The sequence below is a fragment of the Gopherus evgoodei genome, chromosome 1 (genome assembly GCF_007399415.2).
Source record: "Gopherus evgoodei ecotype Sinaloan lineage chromosome 1, rGopEvg1_v1.p, whole genome shotgun sequence".
NCBI lineage: Eukaryota > Metazoa > Chordata > Testudines > Testudinidae > Gopherus > Gopherus evgoodei.
In genome coordinates, this window is record NC_044322.1 from 12,359,143 (window position 1) to 12,376,676 (window position 17,534).

At 43.8% G+C, this 17,534-nt stretch overlaps 1 protein-coding gene across 6 annotated transcripts in view; it reads right to left on the bottom strand.

Annotated features, from left to right (window-relative positions):
- The window catches only part of TENM4 (teneurin transmembrane protein 4), a 546,329-nt gene that overhangs the window by 190,599 nt on the left and 338,196 nt on the right, over positions 1-17,534 (bottom strand). For all 6 annotated transcript variants that reach the window (XM_030558332.1, XM_030558336.1, XM_030558355.1 and 3 more), the window contains exon 10: positions 4,375-4,476. In XM_030558332.1, the coding sequence (XP_030414192.1) occupies positions 4,375-4,476 (102 nt within the window). The remainder of the gene's footprint in view (positions 1-4,374; positions 4,477-17,534) is intronic.

Below are 17,534 nucleotides of genomic sequence, written 5' to 3' on the forward strand. Positions count from 1 at the left end.
AATACGATTGCAATGACCCAAACACTCACCATTTATTATAAAGCGCAACATTAAAGAATATCACTGCAAAATACTTCATTCGTTTGCTTGGATCTTTACAAAATAAAAGAGCCCTTTCTCCCTTGCTCTAGGTGACCCTGGGATCGATCCAACATTCTAGCTCAGCAATATAAATGTACATAAGAACATAAGAATGCCATACCAGGTCAGACCAAAGGTCCATCTAGCCCAGTATCTGTCTACCGACAGTGGCCAATGCCAGGTGCCCCAGAGGGAGTGAAGCTAACAGGCAATGATCAAGTGATCTCTCTCCTGCCATCCATCTCCATCCTCTGATGAACAGAGGCTAGGGACACCATTCTTTATCCTTCCTGGTTAATAGCCATTTATGAACTTAGCCATCATGAATTTATCCAGTTCCCTTTTAAACATTGTTATAGTCCCAGTCTTCATAACCTCCTCAGGTAAGGAGTTCCACAAGTTGACTGTGCGCTGCGTGAAGAAGAATTTCCTTTTATTTGTTTTAAACCTGCTACCTATTAATTTCATTTGGTGACCCCTAGTTCTTGTATTGTGGGAATAAGTAAATAACTTTTCCTTATCCACTTTCTCTACATCACTCATGATTTTATATACCTCTATCATATCCCTCCTTAGTCTCCTCTTTTCCAAGCTGAAGAGGCCTAGCCTCTTTAGTCTTTCCTCGTACAGGACCCTTTCCAAACCCCTAATCATTTTAGTTGCCGTTTTCTGAACCTTTTCTAGTGCTAGAATATCTTTTTTGAGGTGAGGAGACCACATGTGTACACAGTATTCGAGATGTGGGCGTACCATGGATTTATATAAGGGCAATAATATATTCTCAGTCTTATTCTCTATCCCCTTTTTAATGATTCCTAACATCCTGTTTGCTTTTTTAACTGCCTCTGCACGCTGCGTGGACATCTTCAGAGAACTATCCAAGATGATGCCAAGATCTTTTTCCTGACTCGTTGTAGCTAAATTAGCCCCCATCATATTGTATGTATAGCTGAGGTTATTTTTTCCAATGTGCATTACTTTACATTTATCCACATTACATTTCATTTGCCATTTTGTTGCCCAATCACTTAGTTTTGTGAGATCTTTTTGAAGTTCTTCACAATCTGCTTTGGTCTTAACTATCTTGAGTAGCTTAGTATCATCTGCAAACTTTGCCACCTCACTGTTTACCCCTTTCTCCAGATCATTTATGAATAAATTGAATAGGATTGGTCCTAGGACTGACCCTTGAGGAACACCACTAGTTACCCCTCTCCATTCTGAGAATTTACCATTATTTCCTGCCCTTTGTTCCCTGTCTTTTAACCAGTTCTCAGTTTCTGAAAGAATCTTCCCTTTTATCCCATGACAGCTTAATTTACGTAAGAGCCTTTGGTGAGGGACCTTGTCAAAGGCTTTCTGGAAATCTAAGTACACTATGTCCACTGGATCCCCCTTGTCCACATGTTTGTTGACTCCTTCAAAGAACTCTGATAGATTAGTAAGACACGATTTCCCTTTACAGAAACCATGTTGACTATTGCTCAACAGTTTATGTTTTTCTATGTGTCTGACAATTTTATTCTTAACTATTGTTTCGACTAATTTGCCCGGTACCGATGTTAGACTTACCGGTCTGTAATTGTGATCACCCCTAGGGCCCTTTTTAAATACTGGCGTTACATTAGCTAACTTCCAGTCATTGGGTACCGAAGCCGATTTAAAGGACAGATTACAAACCTTAGTTAACAGTTCCGCAACTTCATATTTGAGTTCTTTCAGAACTCTTGGGTGAATGCCATCTGGTCCCGGTGACTTGTTAATGTTGAGTTTATCAATTAATTCCAAAACCTCCTCTAGTGACACTTCAGTCTGTGACAGTTCCTCAGATTTGTCACCTACAAAAGCTGACTCAGGTTTGGGAATCTCCCTAACATCTTCAGCCATGAAGACTGAAGCAAAGAATCCATTTAGTTTCTCCGCAATGACTTTATCACCTTTAAGCACTCCTTTTGTATTTCGATCGTCTAGCAGCCTTGTCTCCCTCATGCAGCTAAAACTAATCAGCCAGGAAAAAATTAATAATGACCCTTGGTTCAGCCCCTGATCCCCATTTCCAGCTCCTGTGAGGCCTCATCATGCTTCTCCCCACAAAAGATGAGCCTCACAGCATGCAATAACAGATTCCACAATTTTACGCCAAGCTGAAAAGCAAATGCCAAAGCTGAATTAAATTCATGGAACTACAGCCTGGGCATCTTTACTGATCTCCATAGCAGCAGTATGGCATACAGAGAGAGGTGGTCTCTCAGGTAGGCAGGTCCCCAAGCCATTGAGTGATTTGCAGGCCAAAACCAACACCTTAAACTCCAACTGGAAACCAACAGGCAGCCAGCCAGATCCCGGAGCACTGGTATCATGATTCACGGCAAGATGCTTCCACTTAACAAGTACCGCAGGGAGCACCACTGGCTGAAAACCCAACAGAAAACACATTGTAATGTAGTGCAACTCACTCCACTATGGCACCCTCTGCTGGCTGTCCTGGGGATCAGCTCTGCTAGCGAGTGCGCCCTCTTCTGGTGGCGTCTTGCCACCCTTACTTCTGCTCCAGGGACCCTGGTCACTCCCAGCTCTCCAGCTGCACTGCATTCTGTGCTCCCCTATTCTGGAGGACTTGCAATCAGCTGTCCAGCCACTTCCCTCAAATGTGATCTAATGTCTGGTCACTTCCTCAGTGACGATGGGGGTGAACCTGGGCCCGCCCACTACTCTGGGACCTTGTATATGGCAGCCACTTGCTGTGTCCCCTACAGCTCCTCAGTAGATCTCCCTGGGCCACTTCCCATTGACCCCAGCACCCTCTTTGCCCTTGCCTCAGGGCCTCAGCCTGCAAATCCCTGCAGCCCGCCAGGAGCTGCCTTAAGCCCCCTGGGTCTCTGCCTGCTCTGTCCAGGGTGCTTGCTGCCTTCAGCCTGAAAGGCAGCCAGTCCATCTCCCTCCTTAAGCTCCAGGGAGTGACTGAAGCTGCTCTGCTCTGCAACCCTTCTTATATGGGCCAGCCCAGCCCTGATTGGCTGTTCCTTGCAGCCCCTCTCTGATTGGCCACTTCCTGCACAGCCTCCTAAGGGCTCTATTAACCCTAGAGCCCAGTGTGGGGCAGGCGCCCCATCACACATACGCACAAATAGCATCAATCCCCCCAGATATTTCTTTCCATGTGGAGTCAGACGGTGTGATCTGGATCTACGGGGTTTAGCCACACAATTTTTTGACAAAAAGAAAGACTCAAAACAACCAGATTAATCAAGATGTCCACCTCTCTAAGCACATCTGCTGATGGAGACTTTTCAGTTGCCATGGTGGAGGTATAGAAACTCCAGTGATGTTTCTAGCCCTTGTGGTTAAGAAGCTAATGTGAACTGAGTGTAACTTATACATTGACATCTGAGTCTGCAGGCAGCCTGAAACAAGAGTTCTAAGAGGTGTGAATTGTCCCATTCATTTTACTGGATTGTGAGCTCTGAAACCCACTGGGGCACACTTCGGACAACCAGCTGAGCAGACAATTCTGTGTGTGCACAGAAGGGAAGGGGCCTGTGTTGTCATCCCTTCCTCTGGGCTGTGTGGAGGTGGTGTGAACAGGAGTCTCACACAGAGCCCTGTGCTCTGTTGGGTGGGGTTTGCTCACCCTCCTTTGGGAATGACTCTAACCAGCCTTAAGACAGGGAGCACTGGCCTAGGGGCAGAGGTGGGTTCCTTGTGCGAGCAATGCCTGGGTCAACCTCCTAAAACAGGGGTGGGGCCACATGTTCCTAGTGCCAGGGGTTGCCTTAATTTACCATTGTCTATCTTCCCCCTCACTTTGGTTGCTGCAGGTCATCTATGGTAAGGCAGGGAGACCTCTGAGGCCTAAGGCAGGGACGAGGGTGCTTAAGGAAAACCTTCTTGATGGCTGAAGACAAAGGATCATTATAAAGTCCTGCTAATCCACAGATAAAGTGGTCTGTTGGAGAAACAATAGCACAGCCTTTCTAAGCCACCTTTTCTCAACACATTCCCAAAGAGAGAGCTCCTGGTGAGTCATTATCCTCATTGTTTGCTCACGTGCAGCTAGGGGGTGAGGTGGGGGGCTTAGAGGTTTGTGTCACTAAGGTTACCGCAAGCATAGCAAGTAATAAGCAAACAAACCCACAAAGCCAATCAGTTTCCACTCGGCTGCACCATCACAATCTGCAGCAGGTTTACTTATGAAGAACAGAACCATGAGCATACACTTCCAACACGCTCTGAGAATTGTAACTGGAGGAAACAACGTGTATAGATGTTACTGAAACAGATACAAAAGCCTACCTCTGCCGCAGTCAGGACCTAGAAAGCCGAGGAAGCAATGGCAGGTTCCAGAAACACAGTCTCCATTCCCATAGCAGTTACTGGGACAATTATCCACTGATTCTAGAAGATGAAAAGAGAATTGAGATACTTTCTTTAGGCAAGAGAAATCCTCTTTCTTCGACAGAGCCCATCAGCAGTCTGATAACTTAAAGTGTGTACACAATAGCACAGATACTATAAAAAATATGGACCGGCAAACCCATCAAACCAAGTCAAAACTTCACCCAGAGTCTGAACAATTCCTGGTAACAGGTCTCCTCTATTATTTTTCCATACACTTCCTATTTATGATTTGACTGGAGACAAGAAATACCAGAAACCTCCTGTCAGAACTTGTACTCTTGCAAGATCTCCAGACCAATTTTGCAGAATCAAGAACCTTTGAATTTGGACATATTTATCTGAAAAGAACAGAGTTCATCTGAAACTGGAATTTCCCCTAGACTAAGTGCACTACAGATGCAAATTTGGAAGTTGGAGATGGTAAAACCTACAGAATCATCTTGCCAATCTCCTTGCTTCCCATAGTACATTTTCTAGTGTGTTGTGTAAGGTGTTATTTAAAGTCCCACACAATGTGACTGTTTCCCTTGGGAGACAATTCCATGCCTGATATGGTTTCAAGTTAACTCCACCAATTACCTGACTGTGACAAAACATTAGATAATCATCTTCCAAGAACAGTTAATAGGTGAGGAAAATTATGTCTAGTGCTCTCTGTTTTATTCCAATGCCAGCTCAGAGCATAGTGTTTACAGTTTGTCTTTAATAAAAAGAAGCACATGACTTATTAAACCTTATTTATCAATGACAAAGGGAATGAAAACCACTCTTTTCTTAAGTGAAGGTTGAGTAAAGGTAGGGTAGTTTTTTGTAGCTTGGAAAGATGATAACACATTATAGTTCATCCCAGGCTATTAGTTCAGATTTCCTCAAAGTGAAATGCATGTTACATTAAAAGTGGATTCACTTATACAGGTTGGGAATGGTAGAGCACTGGACAATAACTCTGCACTCTCAGGTCCTTAATTCATAGGGCCTTGTGGTAGCAAACCTATTTGTAAACCTGCTGTTCGTCTAATGGGCTGAAACATCTGGAGCCAAAAGTGGTATTAGTTTCTGAACTTGACAGAAAGGAAGCCTGTTTCTGATTGGCTCTGCCCTGATTGATAGGGGATCCTGAAGGCCACAGTAATGGACAAGGTGTAATTTAATCATCCACAGAGTGCAACGGCAGTTTTAAATAATAAAAACTGAGTTTCAGGCATGTGTGTTTTAGGACCCCACACATAGTTCCAATAAGTCCTGGGCTTTATTGTGCAGGTAAAGAAAGACTTATCACTTCTCTGACACTGAAGTTCTCATGCTAAGCAGACATCCTCTTTATGATGTATGGAAATAACGCCACAGTTTCTAGTTAACACTGGGTCTGATTCACCACGCTGTTAATGCAGGAGTACTGCAGGGACTCTGGACCTTTATCAGTTTTAACACTGCAGCAGCCTTCACCTATTAGCAGATGGATTTATATGTCTAGCCTGACCCCAAGTAAAATTTCAACTTAGCCTATGAATAGTTGCTTTTCATAACTTTATGATGCTTGTTCATATAGGTGTGATTCCATTGCCACAGCAAAAGATCCTTGTCAGGAATTTTTGTTTTCAGTAAAATTTTCTCAGAACAGAGGTTGAATGATTTGTACATATTTAATATACATATAAGGGTCCCATAGAGAGGTCTTAGCTTACCATTATGGGCCCAATTCTGTAAGCCTCATTCACTCTGAGCAGTATTTACACATGCATTTCCCTTCAAGGTAATAAGAAACAGGGATACTCTAAGTACTACTCAGCATGATACGAGTCTCAATGTTAATAAAACGCCCATGGAATACAGAAATTTCCCATTCTTTTCAAGTTATGATTTTTGGTGACTGAACAGAGAAGCTGCAGAGGAGGCGGCGGCGGGTCCTTACAACTGTGAGGGGGCATGGAGTCTTTTGCATGTAAGAAAACAATTAACACAAACAATGAAGAGCACAGTCAGCATCTAAAGCACAATGCACCATTAGGCTTAGAACCCGTGACCTTTGCTCCAAAACCACAGGCATCTACCACTTTACCCATTAATTAAAGATCAGTCTCCATTAGTTACAGTAGTATTTAGAGTTTCTGTTCTCTCTGTGACTGACCCTAATAGGCAGTATGTAGTATTCACGTACAATTGTACAGACCTGGCATTCCCACGCAGTATAGGGCAGGGTAACACATACATAATGACCCATGTATTAGATACAACCTTTCCCTCCCATGTACACTCAAAGTCGTAAAATTATTGCCCACTTTCTGATTTCCCAGAATAGTATTCTGCAAGTGTGGCCTCACCACAGATGACATCTTGACTTTGTCACTGACCACATTTACTGAAATTCTACGCCAGTTTTCAGAGGGAAAGAACATGGACCTTATAATTGCAATCAAAGCCAGACAATAATTCAACACTTAGGAGAAAATTCACAATAGCAAATATGCTGTAGAGTACCTCCTCAGTTTTTAATTACGTGTTGACTACCCCATTCCACTAATAAGAAGCTAGGTCCTTAAATCACTTTGTCACAGTTAAATGCTATCTGAGGTGTTACATTTTTCTAATGAGTCTGAGAGTGACACTTACTATAATGCCGTCATTTTATGGACATTTGCTTTTCTGCATGATTGTCCTGAAGTAACCCCTTCCAGGGAGACAGAAAGGACTGGAGAAGACTAAAATATTGTACATGGCTGGTGCCATGTAACGTCTGCGTGACAGCAAAGAATATAAAAGCCTGGCTGGTGTAACACAGAGCAATTAAAGGTCCCTACATTCTTCCAAAAGCTCTCTGACAATTGAGACCAACTTTTCGGCAACAAGAAAGATCCATGTTACATGATCACCCTGTTTTCCAAAGTCAGGGTAGGAAAGGAAGCTGCTTCCACATAGCTCAAAAAATATTTTCAAACAGTGGGTGCTAAACGGACATGCTGTTCCTTCACTCTCTCTGGTAGCCACTGAGACCAAACAAGCACTGTGACTGGGGGGCTGAGGAGCAGAAGTCTAAGAGCTGACTGGCAGTGGGATATTCTTCATTCATTTCATTTCTATGCATTCCAGAATGTGACCCTACTCCGGTTCTCCAGAACTCTCCTAACCTGGGTGCTCTTTTTAATTTGGAGGCAGCAACAAAACCACATCTACCTAAAGCTCCTAAGAAAATCCTGCAGTTGCATCACAAGGCTGGATCTGGTTTCAGGGGTTAGACGTCTACATGAAAAATCTAGTAGACTAAAGTAAAGTTTTACTAAGTTCAGTCAGTCAGTCAGGGATTGTCTTAATGTTTGCAGGAGTCATAGCTCCTGAAGGACTGAACTGGGCATGTCGGCCACCCTCTGCATCTCTTTCTGATTCCAATGCCAGAGGAAATTGGCTGACCATGTGAGTTGCCAAGTCAGAACAAGATCACAGAGCACCTAATGCTCCTGCCTAAAGCCAGCCTGCCGGCAGCATGAAACATAAGTAGTGTTACTGCACCAGCTGGAATCCTGTTCGTGTGACAATCTTACAGCTTGCACATACTCATTGTTCTATCCATTGACTGGAAAATAAAAATGAGGTGAAGTGAGAGTGTTTTAAGAAAATATGGGGAAAACATGGAAATATGAAAAATAAAACAGCTAAGTTTGCACACATGTGGCAGAAGAGAGGACTTGGCTAAAACTTCAATGGTTGCTATGATCAATTAAATTAGTAAATTCCATAAAGCATCAAAGCCAATTGAACTGGGCAAGTGTTTAAAAGCACTCTTCTCCCTTAAGTATGCTCATATACCATAATATTAGCTAGGGTATGTTTGAGTTCCAGTATCCATCCTAACCCTTATTTTTCAGCTTTGTCATAACTATACACATATCTCTAGGTATTACCCTCACCCCACAATTCACACTAGTCAAACCCACCTCGCCCAGGGAGAAGGGAAGGATTTGCAAAAGTGTCTCAGATCTATAAAAGCAAGAGGTGGAAAATATTTATTAGATAAGAACACACCCATTCCAGAGCTAAACTGCCCCGCTACTGCACACTTTCAGCATCTTCTATAGTATAGTGTTAATTGTTTCAATTGATAAGAGGCCAGATCCTCATCTGGGGTACATCGGCATAACTCCATTTGCAACACTGATTTATATCAGCTGCGGATCTGGCCCAGGTTTTTTGATCAGGTCTCATATGAGACTGTCAGTCCGAGCGAGCTCACAGTTAGGAAGTTACTGGAAATTCAGACTAAATTTTTCATTGTATGACTTCAGCCTATTACTTGTCTTTCCAGTGCACCTCTTTTTATTAAACAGGAGAATCTAGATGCCATTTTGCTGTCCATACCAATAATAAGACTTTGTTCTATATGTCTTTCATCAAAGGACCTCAAAGGGCTTTAGTGAAGGTCAGTCTCTTACTATTTCCATTTTCCAGATGGGAAAACTGAGGCACAGGCCTGTTATACTAATTATACCAACATTAAAAAAGAGTGACAGAGGCAGGAACTGAGTTGATGTTTGCTAGCTCCCAGGCTGGTGGTCTGTTCAGTGGATCACTTTGCTTCTGACAAAGAGATGTGCAAAGGTCAGATGTATTGTGGTGAGCTCTATAAACATCTATCACTCCGGCCTACAATTACCTGTATGAATTACCTTTATTCAGATGAAATACAATAAATATATTAAAGAGATGGACAAATTGCTAGACTCTGGATAGATTTTTCTTTCAGATAATTACCGTGCTCATTGGTCAGCAGTATTGCTACTGTAATTGTATATCTTTCTTATTTATTTATTCAGCTTAATAACTCGGGTCTATATCTTTGGGCCAGAGGCTAAGGCAGACATCTAGCTGACACCAAATCGTATTAGAGGCTGCAGTAACACAATTATACATTAAAGTTAAATATTTTATAGCTAAGATAGTCACCAAGAATCATCACTCCCTAGGCAGTTAGAGGGAATTATCTACTGGCAAAGAAAAACTAGTTATCCAGCAGGCAATGGAAAGTAGTAGCTTTCCTAGAAGTTAATACGTATCAAGGCTGTTTTCTAACTACTGATTAAATTCCACTCAATGCAGATACTCCAGCAATTTCTTTTGGTAACATCCCTCGACTGTGCTTTTGATCTGGGGCTGTCCGGCATTTGCTATATCTAGTAATAATATTTTGCACTGTTAGTACCTTTAAGCTTATCCACAAAAAATATGATTTAATGAATCAATCCTGATGCCAACTCCTGTGAAGTAGATACAGTGAATAATATCAAACTTTTGTACAGCTGGGTAAATTAAGGCACAGCGGGTATACCTACGTGGAAAGCGCCCAGCCGTGGTAGCATAGGTGCCGACTTCATGGGTACTCCATCCTGGGAGAACCCACAGAAAAAAATTAGTGGTGCTTAGCTCCCACCAGCATAAAACCTCCCCTCACTTCCCCCTCCCCAGCACCTCCCACCTGCCGGCTGCCCTGTCGATCAATTGCTCCTCCTCCCTCCCAGTGCCTCCCACCTACTGCGCTGTGTAGGAGGTGCTGGGAGGGAGGGGGAGGAGTAGGGACGGGGCATGCTCGGGGAGGGGGCAGAACAGGGCAGGAAGAGGCGGGACTGGGGCAGGAAGAAGTGGGGCTGGGGCTTGGGGGAAGGGGTAGAGTGGGGGCAGGAAGAAGTGGGACAAGGGTGGGTGCTTGGGGGAAAGGGTAGAGTGGGGGTAGAGTGGGGGCAGGGCCTGCAGCTGAGCGGGGGTTCAGCACCCTGGAGGAAAATTAGAAGCAGGTGCCCGAGTGCAGTAGACAGACTTGCGCTAGCGGGGTTCAAACTAGCACAGTGAATACAGCAGTGTGACACTGGGGTACCTGCAGGGACTTGCGCTGGCCACCTAAGCTTGAACCCAGGCTATTGGCGATGGAGAATCTACCACAACACTAGGTAAAATGTCCCAATGGTCGATCACCCGCACTGTTAAAAATGTACAACTTCTTGCCATTCTGAACTTACCTTAGCTCAACTTCCAGCCACTGGATTGTCTTATACCTTTCTCTGCTAGACTGAAGAGTCCAGGATGGGTCTGAGCTTGGGTGTCTAGGCCAACCCCCTGCCAGTGCCGTAACGCCCGTACCGCTATTTTTAGTGTGCTAGCTTGAGCCCGGAAAGCTTGAATGTGTCTAGCTGCGTCGAGCGGCTCACTCCCAGCTGCAGTGTAGACGTGTCCAGGGAGGTTAAATGACTAGTCTATGGACACACAGCAAGCCAGTACAAGACTAGGAATCCTGATTCCATGTCCGATGCTCTAATTAGTTGTCCACACTGCCTCTCCAAAAGAAGTGGCTCAAAGACTTGTGCTTGCCTCTAAGGTTTCCAGCAGGCTGAGAGAATTACCATGTCAACCTGCTCACCATCAAAGGAAAAGGTGTTCACTTCACCCTTGCTTGTGCTGGCTGACCCCTGAAGCAGTGGCCCTGGAGGCTTAAGACGACTGCCAAACAAAAACCAACCAACCGGGGGCGGAGAGAGCATTTCCAGAAAACCAAACCACAGCACGGAACTTGCAGGAAAACCCATCTCGGCTCATGTTTTAAATCCCCTTTCCCATGTTAAGCTTGGCCTTTCTATCGTACTCCTGCTGAACAATCTTGCTACAAACATGAATGCTTTCATTAAACAAACCAACCAACCAGTCAGCTGTACGTGATCCCAAGGGTTACCGCAGATGGATTTTTCCAAGTTAAGTAAATAAACTCAGTTATCCCCAGACAGGAAGCCATCACGACTGACTCTCCACAAGCCCTGCCCCCTCTCTAGTCATTTAAACCTGAGTAAAGGGAGCAGCAAACATGTCCAATTCTGCTCTGGTTGCGTCTTACCCCTACTTTGCACCAGTGTGAATGACTGCAGAAGGGAGTCAGATCCATGGGCTCAGTTCATCATTGCCCTTTTATGCCAATGATGTCAAGGCGTAAGACCCCCCCCCACACACAACTCTCTCCAGTGGAGTAACACTGACATAGAGGGTCTCCGCAGCCCTCCTCTCCCACCAGAGGCCCTGGCACAGCGCTGTGCTCAGTGTGTTTGTGTGGTCATTTTAATGTTTCAGCAACCCTTTGTTGCTGCCTGGGTCCCAGCCAGGCCCAGCAAGCCACTCTCTCTCTGTCCTTGCTCTGGCCCAGGGGAATATTCACACCAATATTCTCACTGCAATAATTGCTCTCTGCCACAGTAAGCCTCATCACTGCTTCCCCTGTTTAACAAGTACTATAACAGCCCTTGGGAAGTAAAAGACAGTTAAAGCTGAAGATTCTGAGCCTCAGTGAACACAACCCATAATTTCATCTGTCCAGCACATCGGGAGCTCTTGAGGGTTCATTTGCTTTCTAAGGAAACAGTGCTATTCAATGAAATTCATTCTGGTGGAATTATAAATCAAAAGGACAGTCAGCTGCTACAGTAATTCTGATAATGACACCAATACAGGATCATGGAGGAGCGAGGAGATAAAACAGGTTTCAGACACCTGGAAATTTCAAACTTGATACTGTGGGTAAATAAAAGACCCCACAACTAAAGCAAATGCAGACATGCTGGACTCAATATTCTCTTGCTCCTCCTTTTCCTTCCCAATTTGAAGTCTGAAAGGATTGGTTCCTTCCTCTCTGCACCTGCAGAAATTTCAAATCTTCTGCTTCAGCTGTATTTTAGAATCTTTTACTTTTCTAGTTCAAATCATCCACACCTGGCAGCTGGGAATGTGAATGTCTTGACAGCATCATGGAAACCCAGTCATTATTTCTGAGTGATCATTCTCAGTTTCCTCTTCTGCAGGACGCCGAGTCTGATGCTGATACTGCTCATGCCATTTGACGGTTTGCCAGATTTTGATTTTTTTCTGAAGGTTGGGAGGTCTGATTTAATTAAAGATCCATGTATGTAGCCCCCTTTTTACTCTAAAATCCCACTGGAGGTCTAACCTCCATATGCAGGTATCAGGAAGCCACATTAGGAAAAGGGCATTGGGAAGATATTCCTTTAAATAGCTTCCCCAGAAAGTCAGTGTGAAGTACCATAATCACACCATCCAATTTCATTTTGATTTCCCCGCACTCCTCCTCTGCTGGAACCAATGAAACAAATTTTTAATGGCAGGTACCCCATACTTCCATCACCCTATTGACAGCACATTCCTGCTCAATGCAGCAGTGACTCTGCTGTCTGGATTGTTTCAAACTCAGAATGGTGAAGTACATAAAGTTTGGATTCTGAAATCAGTTTGGATAAACGTCCAAAAGCTTGGACTGCTTATCCAAACTACCTGGACCCTCTGAGTCCACCGAAAGCCCCAGCACATTATGTGAGATTTCAGCACTTCTGCTTCTAGTCCTGGCTTTAAATACTTTCTAGCTACTTATAGAGCCCTCATCAGCACACCAGCTTAGTGCAAGAGCAACCTTCTTCATAGTATTTCTGCACATCTATTTCCAAACCAAGCTGGAAAAGCTGCACAAACAGCCTTTCGTGACATATTTTTAGAACTTCTGGTTCTATTCTCAGCTGGAATCTGGAAGTGGGATGGGGGAAGACTAATCATTACAGAAGCTTAAAGAAGGTTTGATCTGAGTCTGGTTTTGGAAAGAGGGGAAAGTTTGGTTTGGGAGAATGCTTCTCTCTCTTGTTCATCCCTCACCTCTTACTCTTCTTTTTAAGAGAAATGCTGCCAGTGAGGAATGCTTGATAGATGAAGGCCACTGTTTGCTTGGAAGCACAATGGGTGGGATTTCAAAAGCACTGAGCATTGGCCTAACTCTGCTCCCATGGAAGTCACTGGTAATTCTGCTCTAATTGAAGTCAATGGTCAAACTCCCATCGACTTGACCTGGACCGGAGTTAGAGCAGCATTGCAGGCCTTTGGAAAATCTCTCCCTATGTGCCTCTGCTGTTTAGTGATGTACAACACACACAATTTCTACTCTGATACCTTAAGAGACACATGAACACTGAAGAAAGACACAGAAGGGACAGCAAATTACAGTTCTTAAGGAATTGCATGGGACCATTTCAAAATCTCTGATCTATCTCAGATGCTCTTACCTACTCATTTATCACACATGTCATAAGCTAGCTGGGAGGAACTTTCAGCAAATGGAGTTCCTGGGGTATAATAAAGCCTACTTACTTGAATACAGTTCCCACATTACTTAGGTGAGAGGGAATCTTTAAAGTGCAGTTCCTATGTATAATGAGGATATCACATTCACCTCTGCAACTAGCATGCAAAAAAATGGTGCTCTAGATCAAACTGGAGCCCATAGACACTCCAGAGGATCTGCGGGTCCTGATGATCAACTGATCCCCAGCATGCAGGAGGCATTGGGAGGGAGGGGGAGAGTGGGGACAGGTGCACCCAGGGGATGGGGCAGAATCATGTCTGGAGCCGTCAGCCCTGTTGATCAACTCTTCCCCCTCTCTCCCAGTGCCTCCTGCATGCTGGGGAACAGCTGTTCAGTGGCATGCAGGAGGCTCTGGAAGGGAGGGGTGGAGCGGGGATAGGGCATGCTTGAGGGAGGGAGCAGAAAGAGGAGGGGAAGAAGAGGGGCAGGGGTGGAGCAGGGGCGAGAAGATGTGGGGTGTGAGTGAGGCCTTGGGGGAAGGGGTGGAGCAGGGGCAGGGCCTGGGGCTGAGCAAGGGGTTTGGAGGTCTGCGAAAAATTTTAAATCAAAATGGGGGTCCTCGGGTTGCTAAAGTTTGAGAAACGCTGCTCTAGACCATACCTCGGGAATGTTCCTTTTCCTTACTTTCTTTTTGTAAATGGCATATTTCAGAATCTGAATTATGATCCAATAAATGACATTCTCATATCCCTGATTTGCCTAAGGGATTGCAAGCATAAATCTACTGAAATTTTTTTGTCCCTTGTCACTCATATAAATTGTTGCAAACTAATATAGGAAACAACAATTATCCAGCCTTAAGGTTTAAGCTAGCAAATGGGAAGTCTAGTATGTTACATATTCTGTGCTTGTAGCCTGGGGCAAGGCTAAAGCTGGCTTTGAGTCTCATTTGAAATGATACTGTGAATGTGTGTACATATTCTAGGGAAAACACCCACCGCCCCCCCCATGCCCTCAACTGTGGATTGATTCAGTTAAATAAATGACATTAAATAAAGCAGCGTTATCATTTTAGGTACATTAAAATAAATTTATTTTCACTTTACACAGACTTGGGCTAATAAATTATGGATGCAGTACCCAGAATGGCAAACATTTAATGGGTTACATTTTTAGAGTGGGATGACAAAGGGTGAGGGTCTGAATTCCTAGTTCTGTTTCTGGCTCTCCAGGTGGCTTGCTGTGTTAACTGGGGCAAATCACTTAACCTCATGCCTCAGTTTACCCATCTATAAAATGGGTTCAGCACCACTTACTGTATCTACCTTGCAGAGAGTGCTCTAAGGATTAAAGAAAGGAGTCACGAGTTCACTACGTATGCATTTGTGCATGCAGAAAAGCGGCCACTGTTAAAACATCACCATGGGCCAATGGTTACCACACAGTGAGGGGAAAGAGAGGGGCAGGGAGCAGGGTGGTGACCATTTCCCCTTCTACAAAGAGCAAGAGAAATCTCTGGCCACTGTTGAGAGAAGTTGACCCTCTGTTGGCTTCTACCCGACGGATGTGCTCAATTACCGGCTCGGGCATCCAAGCACATATTTTATGGGTACCCTTTAAGCACAGATATTTGAAAATTAAGCAATAAGAAGCCCGATGTTCCAACACAAAAAGAGCTTTCCTTCTGTTTGCCAAAATATACAAGCAACTCTCAGAACTTGTATTTTTGCTCTTTACTGCTAGAGCATAAATGGAATTAAAAGTCAAGCAGCACTGTAATATGACACAGGAATAAAACAAGCTGTGCTTACATTAGCCTGCAGCCTGGGACATAGAGACAGAGCTATACACAAAAGTGCAAAAACTAAAACCATATGTCCTGGAGTTTCCTTGATTTGCAAATTTCTCCAGAATGCTTCAGATAACACTAGAAGCCTTGTCATTAAAGCAGAATTCCACTGTTCTAAGAAACATAAAATAAAAAAAGTAACTTTAGAATTAAATAAACCTTTTCTTGACCCTAAAGCCGAGGTAATTACCCCAAATCAATAAATCTTTAGTACAAACTTTATAAGATCAAGAGAACTCGTCTGCTGCAAACAGCACATTGACAAGCAGTGGGTGACTGAGGGAGTTCAAGGATACCAGCCCATGTCAGTACAGATGTCAGCAGAGCTCGTTAAAAAAAAACCCTCTTTTTTTTCCCCTCTTGCAAACTACTAATCAAAAATAGAGAGAACATTCCTTGTGCATTAACCAACATTTATTTTTCAATCCTGCAGTGTCTTCTGAAATTACAAGGACTATTCTGAAGTGGAATTCATGCCAGAAAAATTGCCCTGAGAGCGGATGCTGAATTAATTATTCCATCTGTAGTTTACTGCTAATCTAGCTTTACATGGAGTGGGACAATCCCAAAAGTTACTTTGAAACATAGCCTTTCCATTCAGAGAATCAAGGAAGAGAGACACTGTATGCAGAAACAGAGGCTGTGAAAATTGTTACTGCCACGTGTCTGACCTTTACAGTTTCTTACTTAATTATCTTTGAGATGTGTCACAGATTTCCCCTTTATTGGAGGTGTCGTAAGTTTCTGACTCAAAAGTCCTGCAAATAACCATTATGCACACCATCAGAGTTGGGAAGGAGGGTTGTTATGCAAGAATTCTTTTGGACACTTGCAAACAAGAAAAAAAGGTCATCCTATGTAAGACCTAGATTTGGACTGACTGGTCTGATTTCAGGGTTTTGGAAGCACCTTGGGCCCCAGCTGTATAAGAAAGCCCCATTTAGCAGACAGAATGGTGCACTGTCAGAACAGGTGTTAGACAAGAGCGCAGCCAGCCTACTTCACTTTACACAGTACAGCTACAATGCAGCACATGTCCTGTGACAACTCTGGCAGAAATAACAATGAAACAGTGTGGGATTTGCTTTCCCCGTTGTTCGTCTGGCAGTGACACTAGCCAAATGGCAGGATGGGAATTGGCCACTGACTGAAACTGAAAAGGACTTAAAAACCTGGAGAAGTATTAAGTCTGCAGGAAATCACAGGCAACACTGGGGCAATTAGAGAGATGGGCTTTGATATTCGGAGATGCTGAGCATCCCAGCTCACTTCAGTGGGAAATCAGAATGCTCAGCAATCATAGAACTGGAAGGAACCTTGAGAGGCTATTTAGTCCAGTCCCCTGCACTCAAGGCAGAACTAGGTATTATCTAGACTATCCCTGAAAGATGTTTGTCCAACTTGCTCTTAAAAATTCCCAATGATGGAGATTCCACTACCTCCCAGGGCAATTTATTCCAGTTCTTAACCACCCTGACAGGTAGGAAGTTTTTGAAAGACCTGCAGGACTGGGGCACAAGTGAGGGGATTTAGGGAGTAATGGTGGCTTTGGTGCAGTCACAGGAGATACTCAGATGCTACAGAGAGGAAGGCCATATAATTACCTGGATAGACACATAGTCACTTATTTACTGAGGGTAAGATTCAAGAACCTCACTGTGGATTTCAACTAAGGAAACACTAGCCAGTGTGAAAAATACAAGCCTCTCACCACATTTCCCTCCCCAACAAAAAACTCCATTTCTAGACCCAAACCAAAGGTTTTTTTTTAAAGGATCTACATTTTAATTCCATCCCTCCCCCCAGCTGCTTTTGACCCATCAGGGGTAACTGGAAGTGCTATAATGATGTGGGAAAGTCTTTTCTTGCAAGGCTTCAAGCTGAATTTTGCAGAGACAAGAGATCTGGGAAATTCTTGGATAAATAGCTGCTCTGAGACCTGAATTGTGAACCTTTTGAAATTAATCCATTACAGTTTAAAACACAGTAATAATACCTAGATGGATAACAATATTCACAAAGAAACAAGCTTCTTGAGGGGCTAACAGGTTAGGAGGGTTGATGATGGGACAGAAAACTTCTAGTTCCAGAGCTTTTACT